This window comes from Monopterus albus, unplaced genomic scaffold (genome assembly GCF_001952655.1).
Source record: "Monopterus albus unplaced genomic scaffold, M_albus_1.0 scaffold6.1, whole genome shotgun sequence".
Lineage (NCBI taxonomy): Eukaryota > Metazoa > Chordata > Actinopteri > Synbranchiformes > Synbranchidae > Monopterus > Monopterus albus.
The window spans coordinates 3,294,499-3,303,533 of NW_018127886.1; the positions used below are offsets into that span (position 1 = coordinate 3,294,499).

The 9,035-nt window shown below is 39.8% G+C and overlaps 3 protein-coding genes across 3 annotated transcripts in view; all 3 read left to right on the plus strand.

The window, feature by feature from the left end:
- Positions 1-3,537, plus strand: part of fance (FA complementation group E) — a 4,098-nt gene extending 561 nt beyond the window's left edge. Inside the window, exons 2-10 of the mRNA XM_020620601.1 lie at positions 557-1,142; positions 1,338-1,382; positions 1,476-1,532; positions 2,055-2,198; positions 2,280-2,400; positions 2,525-2,600; positions 2,786-2,852; positions 2,945-3,070; positions 3,169-3,537. Coding sequence (XP_020476257.1) covers positions 557-1,142; positions 1,338-1,382; positions 1,476-1,532; positions 2,055-2,198; positions 2,280-2,400; positions 2,525-2,600; positions 2,786-2,852; positions 2,945-3,070; positions 3,169-3,291 — 1,345 coding nt within the window. The 3' untranslated portion in view covers positions 3,292-3,537. The remainder of the gene's footprint in view (positions 1-556; positions 1,143-1,337; positions 1,383-1,475; positions 1,533-2,054; positions 2,199-2,279; positions 2,401-2,524; positions 2,601-2,785; positions 2,853-2,944; positions 3,071-3,168) is intronic.
- A 1,053-nt stretch (positions 3,538-4,590) lies between these two features.
- On the plus strand, positions 4,591-6,858 carry rpl10a (ribosomal protein L10a). The gene is made up of 6 exons (XM_020620726.1): positions 4,591-4,682; positions 5,118-5,189; positions 5,288-5,368; positions 6,080-6,228; positions 6,327-6,499; positions 6,646-6,858. Exons 1-6 carry the CDS (start codon positions 4,678-4,680, stop codon positions 6,814-6,816), a joined length of 651 nt encoding a protein of 216 aa, XP_020476382.1. The 5' UTR covers positions 4,591-4,677; the 3' UTR covers positions 6,817-6,858.
- Positions 6,859-7,992: 1,134 nt separating this feature from the next.
- The window catches only part of LOC109972075 (protein MRVI1), a 4,956-nt gene continuing 3,913 nt past the window's right edge, over positions 7,993-9,035 (plus strand). Inside the window, exons 1-3 of the mRNA XM_020620715.1 lie at positions 7,993-8,333; positions 8,435-8,462; positions 8,710-8,850. Coding sequence (XP_020476371.1) covers positions 8,158-8,333; positions 8,435-8,462; positions 8,710-8,850 — 345 coding nt within the window. The 5' untranslated portion in view covers positions 7,993-8,157. The remainder of the gene's footprint in view (positions 8,334-8,434; positions 8,463-8,709; positions 8,851-9,035) is intronic.

The window sequence follows — 9,035 nt, forward strand, 5'->3', positions numbered from 1 at the left end:
TAACTTCAGTGTTGAATAAAAATGGCCCCCCCCCCCGAAACAAGCCGCAACATTAAATGTGATGAGCACAGTAATGATTGTCTCAAAGCAATTGGAAAAAGTAAAATTATTTTGATCGTTATTTGCAAGTTTTGTATCTACAGTTTTGAAAAATGACAGCAAGGTTCTGAAACTAGTGCCAAAGCAAAAAAACAAAACAAAAAAAAAAACGTTTTGCCAAGTTTTCCGTTTATTGAATAACTGTTTACAAAATGTATTACAGCTTCACAGAATTGAAGGTGACGTGTTCAGATGTCTTTTGTTCAACCTAAGTCCAAAACCCTTCAAATATTAATCTCACATTGACATAGAAGAAAACCAGCAAATCCTATTTCAGAAGTTGTAAGCTGCAAACATTTGGTGTTGATAAATGGCTGAAGTGGTTAATCTGTTTTCAACCTGGTTGTCAAATCAATTTGTCAAGAAATTGATTGACTAGTTTCAGTTTTACCTAAGCAAACTGTTGACATCCACTACCATATGTCATATACCTGTGCTTGCACATTTTCTGTTCTAGTAAACCCTTGGTGTGCCTGTTTCCACCATTATTCAAGCAAAATCTGCTGTCATTCATCTATCTGGTCCACTCGCGTCTTCCTCGGACTTCTGTATTCCATCTGCTCAAATGCCTCAGCCTGGACCCTTGTCCGAATCCTTGGGTCATTGCTCTGAGTAGACAGCTGGAGAGAAGCCTGGGGGCCCACAGTGAGGAGCCTCTGTACACTCCAATGTGCAGCCAGAGACTCAAGGATCTGTCACAGCATTTGGTTGGTTCTGGTGAGACCGTGGGATGGAAGTGCCTCAAAGGACAGATAGCAGAACCTGCATCTCTGAGTGTGTCAGATTTGTCAGAGCTGGGAACACAAAGGAAAAGGAAGAGCAGTTTTGTCACTCTGGACTCAGACGGTGAAGAAACGGTGGAACAGCAGAGTAAACGGATAAAGATGGATGTCTGTGGTAGCAAGCATGGCAGTGCAAAACAGTGGAGCGGACACGAGGAGACACCAGAAAGGTGTGAGAGTGATGCTACAGCAGAAAATCCTCATGAAGAACTCCAGCGAGCACCAGACAGTCCGTGTGATGCTCTGCCTGAACATATAAAGGTAGCGCTAAGGCTTTGTCTGGTTCACATTGAAATTTATCAACCTTTTTTGCTTTCATCCAATGAAAGTTTCAAATGATGATTGGATATACTTTTGATAGAAATTTTCCAAAAGGATCAAATCAGGGTTACTAATGAGATCGTTATTATACAGGATATATTTTAATTAAAACATGTTCTGCTATTTTTCATTCAGCTCTCTGTTCTTCAAATAAAAGAATTAGTGGAAAGTCAGACAGAGGTAAGAAGAAATACTTTCATTTAGACGACACAGCACAGACTTCAAGTTATGTTTGGTATTACTGTGAAAATTTTTTAAATTTTCTCTTTTCAGTGGGACCAGAGCTCCACAGATGTGTTCAAAGTGTTGAATGACTGTGACCCTGCCCAAGTATGTCCTCAAATTGTTGCGGCTGATCTTTACACCTGCATTAAAGCTTCTGTGTTGATTGCATTATTGGTGTATGTTTGTAATATTTTATTCACTGCATTGATGTGTATGCGAAGACAAAGTACCACAACTTAACATCAGTACAGATGCAGGCTAGAAATTATGACTGAGCGGAGGCAACAACTGAACAAAAATTTTATGTTAGGAAGATTAGATTAGATTCAACTTTATTGTCATTACCCATGTACAAGTACAAGGCACTGAAATGCAGTTTAGCATCTGGTACCACATGCATTTACATTGTACGGGTGTTATCGAATATATATCAGCTCCATTGTAAGAAGTAAAGTAGAGAAATGAGGAAAAAAGATAATTGGTTAGTGTTTCTTAATTTTGTGTCATACCTCAGCTAGCTGTGCTTCACAGGTACCCGTGACCAGTTGGGAAGCTTTTTGAAACCACTCAGTTTATGCACTTACTTATGTTCTGGACTAATTCCACATCTGTGCCTTTCTTATGCAGGTGGAGGTGTTATGCAGCACACTCAGTTTTCCTGATTTACCGGAGCAAACTCTGCCCAAACTGTGCAGCTGTGTTTTGGCTCTTTCTCCTGACCTCAGCTACAGCACGGCAGCAGCGCTCATCAAGAGCCTCCTGCTGGAGAAGGTACATCACTGGATATGCAAAGGATTCAAAATGAGCTGCTGTGTTTGATACTTATGGCATATCCTGCTATTACATGTGCAGGTCCTGTCTCTATCAGAACTGGCCTCCAGGTGCCTGGTCACCACAGCAACGTCTCTGTGTAGCCGCTATCCCAGACCAATGTGCCACGCTCTAATCGGACCAGTTCTAGACAAGAACATAGGTGAGGAAAAGGCTGCGCTATGACAGAGTAAATTAATAGGGAAGGGCCTTTGGCTCAGACCTTGGCTTAGACCTTGGCCCAACATTGACTGATTCCTCTATTTGGAACTTTGCTTTGTTGTCAGGGAATCCACAGGCTGAGCTGCTGAACAGACTGATAGAAGGCTGTCTGGATTCCCACTACAGACTACTGGTGTTTCAGTAAGATACAATGTTTACATTCTGCATAACTGCTATAACAAGTCAAAGAAGTGAAAACTGATAGTGGTTTCAATATAATGGTCTCACATGGTTATTAGTTGCAGACCGATAGTGGTTCATTATAATGGTCTCACATGGTTATTAGTTGTTTGCTGGTGCAGTCTTTTACCTTATTTTTCTTCCAGAATGACATTCAGAATAACATGGAGTGAGGCAGTGCTCTCCATTATCCACAGCTTGCTAGACTCCAAGGTAAGCAGAGTGTTTTTTCATAGAAAAGGTGCCTCAAGGCCACGTAGTCATAATAGTCATTGTTATCAAGTTGCTTGTGTTTTGTTTTTCAGCCTGACTTGAATGAAGAACTGTTTGCACAGTTCATTGACCAGTTAGTCAACCAGGGTCCTCAACTCACAAAGTCTGTGAAGTTTGCAAAAATGATGCTAACAGTTCTCACCAAATATAGCAGTTGTGTAAGTGTTTATTTTGCTTAAATGAAACTTAATGCTGAGATAGTGGATAAAATAGTGTTTGTAATCTTTTGTCCCTATGGTTTAATTTGTCTGTCCAGGTGACTGCTGCACAGAAACACTCCTTGTCCGGTTGCCTGATGATAAATGAGACCTTTCTAAAAAGGTCTCTCCAAGCTTCTTTGAAAAGAATCACACACACACGAGATGGTAATACTTTGTGACCAGCACATTGATGAACTGCTTATATCTGCTTAAAAGCACATTATAATGGGTCATTAAGCATTTGTTAAATTTTTACATAATGCTTATGAATGTTACATAGGGGAACTAATGTTAATAAAGTTGTATAACTTCCTGTCTACTACTTGAAAATATTTTGACTCGAAGATGAAGCACTTCAATCCAGTGACTGATATTCTGCCGTCATATTCTTCTTGTGTTGCCTTGGAAAAGAGTCACTAGAATTAATAAAATGTAAACAGAATTATTTTGTTGTTGTTGTTCTACAATTTATTCACCAATCCTACTTAAGATAGTGATTCACGACACAGCTCTGTGCACTAAAGAATATTTTAAAAATCATTATCAAGCTCAGCATGAATGTGGAATAGTAAACAATGAGATCTGCAGCTTTGTGACCTGCAGTTATCTTTAAATTTGTTTTTCTGTTATTTTACTACTCTTTTACAGTGTTTTTATTTTGTACATTGCACTTAAAATTTAAATTATGAATTTTTGATATGAATAATTTAAATCCATTATCTACCACCACAGGTGTTTTCACTTTAGATCGTGCATACAAAATGGTCAGAATCTGTTTATAAAATATAATGAAGTTTCTAGATTAATATGTATTGCTTATTCGTGTTATTACATAATACTTAAAGGGAATTAGACACGTAAAGGTATACCAAGCTATCAATCCAGCTTTGCACCAAGTGCATATTCATTAATATAAACACGGATATTCTTCAAATTGGAAAACAAGCTGGAAACAGATGATTCGCTGTGGCGACCCCTAACGGGAACAGCCGAAAGAAGAAGATTCTTCAATTTGGAACAATCCCTCAGTTCAAATAGGAAAAATTCCTATCCAGTGGTTTTTATAGTTAAATGACAATATCAGTAATTTTAGTAATTCTTCCAATGGCTTCAAGATGATTTTTGAAGGGTGGTCAGGTGGGTAAATTTACGAACTACAAAATTATTAGGTACACCAATTTTTAAAAAGGGGACTAATGGATGACAGTTACGCTTTGAGGTATTGAAATATTGCTGCATTTAATCGTTTGATATGGAATTGTTCTTTTGTTTTTCCTTTTGGAAAGCAAGCAGTCTCCCAAAGTATCGGAGACTGCATAACTTAAGTTAAACTTAAGAGAGGATATACAAAGTCGTTATTTTCATATTTTAGATAGATGTGTGTAGTTCATGGATGTGTTGGTGCCAATGTATTATTTAGATTAATAGCGTAATGCATTAATGGTTGGTGTAGCACTACAAATTCATGCGCTTTTTAATGACGTAATCGAGCCGCTTTTATTTTGCGTAACTTCCCACCGTACTTCCTTTTCAGCGTAGAGAGACAAGCGGGACGGTCTAGCAGAATGAGGTTAGATACAAAATAACCTTTAAATATAAAACATTTAGTGTTTCTACATTATGCTTGATTGTATTTGAAGCATACATCTGTTGTGTTCTTGTCCTATATCGCCGTCATGTTATTTAGCCTAGTTTTTCAGAATCAGACTAGGTTAAATGTTACGTATGGAACCGGTTCATCTGGCGGCGTAGGACATCACGTTGAGTTTTAGTTTTAATCTATCGTCATCCACAGATTTAAAACACATCTAGGTTTACAGTTCAACACCAGATGTTTAAATCGACTCCACTGCAGAATATTAACTCGAGTCTTGGCGCACTTTGTATCTTTTTTCTCTCACTTTGTTGTCGCTGTTGTGTAGCACATTCGATGAACTGGATTTAATGGGAATTTTAACTCATTTCAGCTGATTGAACCTGTTATTTGAAATTTCCCATGTTATAGTAAGGTTTCCAGGGACACACTGTATGAAGCTGTGAGGGAGGTCCTCCAGGGCTCTGTGGCCAAGCCAAGGAAGTAAGTTCATATGTAGAAAGAGGCTAATCAGTAAACAAATTGGCCTTTAGAAATATAATGCATTAGCAGGGCGTTATGTGTAACTTTTGTGTTATCAGGTTCGCGGAGTCGGTGGAGTTGCAGATCAGTTTGAAAAACTATGATCCCCAGAAGGACAAGCGTTTCTCTGGAACTGTCAGGTTCGACCTTTTACTGTCTCACCCAACCTTTTCCCTGTGTGCTTCCAGCCCCGTCTGAGTATCACAATTGCCTTGGATATGGCAAGTAGTATCTTGATCAATCCTAAGTGGTCCAGACAGGCTAGGGGGCAGACAATGGATAAGTACTGGGTAGTCTGACTGAGCCGGCTCAGCCTTGGCTGAAGGCAAAGCAGACGGACCCCTACCCTGGGTCTTAAAACATGAGGGGAGGCTTTGAATGACCGAGCTGGTAAGTTCTGGTCCTCAAGCCGACCAGTGTACATTATGTGACCAGAGGTCAGCTGGACACCGACCAGGCTGGTGGTATGGGTAAGACTTTTTCTACTACACAGTAAAATCAGGAAGGTGTAATTTGGGGGTGGCGGAGCATTTGAGTCTCGAAATGTAAAAACATTAACTAGGATATTTTAGATCAATGAGCTTTATCACTATTAGATCACTTCACATAAATCTGTACAAGAATGAGATGGGTAGTTATGTACAATGACAAAGTAAAAGTAGAATAGAGCCTGTAGTATGTGCTGAATATACACTGTAAAATAATGGTAGAATTTCAAAATAAACTGCCTTAAGGTGTAGAATTGCCCATCAATGTTAAACTATATGTGTATATGATCTGAGTAATTTACTACCAAAGGACACTCCTGGGGCATTGTGAGTGGTGTTGCTAACCACTCTGTTAATACACAGGCTGAAGACTCTGCCAAGGCCGAAGTTCTCTGTCTGCGTCCTGGGAGACCAGCAGCATTGTGACGAGGCCAAAGCTGCTGACTTGCCACATATGGACATTGAAGCTCTCAAGAAGCTCAACAAGAACAAAAAAATGGTCAAAAAGCTCGGTATGAAGCGAACATCATATCCCCGAAGACGCATATTCAGTGATTATTGAAAACTGACAGGCCTTGTAATGTTGCTCTCGGTTCCTGTTCTCTTGTAGCCAAGAAGTACGATGCCTTCCTGGCCTCAGAGTCTTTGATCAAGCAGATCCCCCGTATCCTGGGTCCTGGGCTGAATAAGGCCGGCAAGTTCCCCTCCCTGCTTACTCACAACGAGAACTTGATCACCAAGGTGGATGAGGTCAAATCCACCATTAAATTCCAGATGAAGAAGGTATGTTCAGCACCCCCCTGTTTGGATATGTTTTCAAATCTGTTTCCTAAGAATAGTATCAAATATATGTGCCAAAATTACATTAGGCGCTTCACAGAATTTATCCTGTTGGGTTACTGCACACTGTATTGATCTTTGTATCGTAGGTGCTCTGTTTGGCTGTGGCCGTAGGACACGTGAAGATGACGGAGGATGAGCTTGTGTACAACATCCACCTGGCTGTCAACTTCCTGGTGTCTCTGCTGAAGAAGAACTGGCAGAATGTACGTGCCCTCTACATCAAGAGCACCATGGGCAAACCCCAGCGCCTCTACTAAATCACAGCTTTTCTATTAATAAAAATGTGGAGATGCTTTGGAGAGTAGGTGTTTTTATTTATGAGCTTTGTGTTCATTGAATTATGTGTTTTGTAAATGATAGTTCAGCAACAGATGGCTCTCTCCTCAGCATGGAAGGTTGTCGCTACAGTAATACTAAATTTAGCACCATGGAAACGAAATTAAGTCACTCAGATCTTCTAGGTTACCGGTGATGCACCATATCCACTGGCTTAATCATCTTTTATAAATTAAAAATAAAACCTGCAAATACAGCACACTGGAACAAAACCCACAAAGGTCGTAGACAAAACTATGTCGTATGTTTGTTTCTGTGTGCTCTGGAAAGCAAAACAATAAATAGTTTTGTTGAAGTAGACAATCTTGTAATTAGTGATGTATTCATGATAATGTGTAGGTTCATATATACGCAAAAAAGTGTTTGCAATGACAGGATGGGCATATGTAACATTTTGGATGGATTATCATCATATCTGGCCAACAGTGATGGAAAGTAATTTTGAGGTACTTTTTTGGTGTGACTTTATACCTCTGCTATATTTAAGAGGAGTTTTTTGGTTTGCTGTTTTAGTTTCTAGTTACATTCAAAACATAAATGCTTATAAAATTTATGCCATAGTATTGAAGTACTGACAATGGAATCCACCTTGGGATCTGTTCTTGCGCCTGCTGTTCCCTTTTGTCTCAAGGTTTGTGTCAGTAAAGTATTAAATATCCGTTTAGGAAAGCCAAATACTCCCTTTGTGTGGACGGTATCAGAGCTGCTTGGGTTTTGTGTATATTGAGGAGCTCAATGTTAACCCAGTGAAAGTGCTGGGAACGACAGAAGGGCCACATTTGATTCATCACCTGGGTCGACCATAGTATTTATTTACTCTAGATAAAAACAGCAACAGGTAGAACCACAGCTATCCATGAGTCTCTTGGGGCAGTTGTCCTGCTCTGGTTTCACTGTGAATCTCCTTAAAGGATTAGCTATTCTCAGAACAGGAGACTTGAGACAGAAGATGAGCCAAACATGGACAGGAGTTTGTGAGAATATATATTTTTGGCAACAATACTAGATCCACTGTTCACCGTGAAGAGGATTGTAATAATTTAATCAGGTTTTTACTTGAGCAAGATGTTTGAATTAGTTGTGTGAAGCAGACACCAGCTGATGTGTGATGGGACGCCAAGGTGAGTCAGTCGACCTGCTGTCGTGGTTGTTTCCATTACTGTTCAACACTTCATAAGTAATGGTCGTACCTATTTGTGGCAGAGTTCGTGTTTATGAACTTGTTTCACCCTGATGTAGAGACATAATTACAGCCTTCCACCATGCTGGCCAGTGAAGACAGTGATGCAGGTAAAAAGGTTAATAAAATGACCTGTAACCGGTGTGGTGGCCCTATATTTAAATTAGATTTTATATCTAAAACAGAAACCAGCCAAGAGGAGCTGCCAATCACTAGCTGGAGTGAGCTGTCTATCATAGAGTGTTTTGGTCTCAACAGGTACAATGTCTGACTGCCATACACGCCACTGTAATAGATTTAATCAACCAGGTTTTATTTGATATTTCATTAAGCTTTCAATGCTCTTTTTTTCCTGACAGTGTGGAGATGTCAGAGAAAGATCTGGAGGTAAGGCTTCCACTTCTCATTCACCACGATCTGCTACAGAGTAGATGCTTTTTAATATTTGTTGTATTTTGTAGTTTCATTGTCATTCTAATTTTAAAATAAATAAAATGCCAAAGGAAATATAGGTTCTCGCAAGGACCAGGGATTAAAACCTGTCATTAAATCAGACAAAAACCTGAAAATAATTGCGAGGTGTATGGATGTATCAGAAACCAGAGAGGAATGAGTGATCTGATTCTGCTACTAGGCCGCCTTCCTTCAGATCGCCCTGGCTTTCCGCTCTGATCAGTACACCCTGAAACAGAGGCTGCAGGCAGAGGAACACGCTCGCAACCTGGCTGAGGAGAACATCCAGCTGGAGCTGTCCAGAGGCAGAGAGACCCTGGAGGTACAGTGTATATAGTTCAGTGGTTTTGGACATTTTTTTCAGTTTTCTGTATGCACAAGGAGTTTTCTTTCAAACCTCTCTACTTAGGAATGGTTCATAGTGAGATCTGTCCTTAAAGCTTCAGTTCAGATAAAAGAAACTTCCAGGAAAACACCTTAATTGGGATAGACATTGGAGCGTCAACA

What these genes read in the sequence shown, in the direction of transcription:
- rpl10a (XM_020620726.1), top strand. An exon ending in TCTGTGGCCAAGCCAAGGAA is followed by an intron (nt 5,190 to 5,287) that starts GTAAGTTCATAT and finishes TTGTGTTATCAG; the next exon opens with GTTCGCGGAGTCGGTGGAGT. An exon ending in TTAAATTCCAGATGAAGAAG is followed by an intron (nt 6,500 to 6,645) that starts GTATGTTCAGCA and finishes TTTGTATCGTAG; the next exon opens with GTGCTCTGTTTGGCTGTGGC.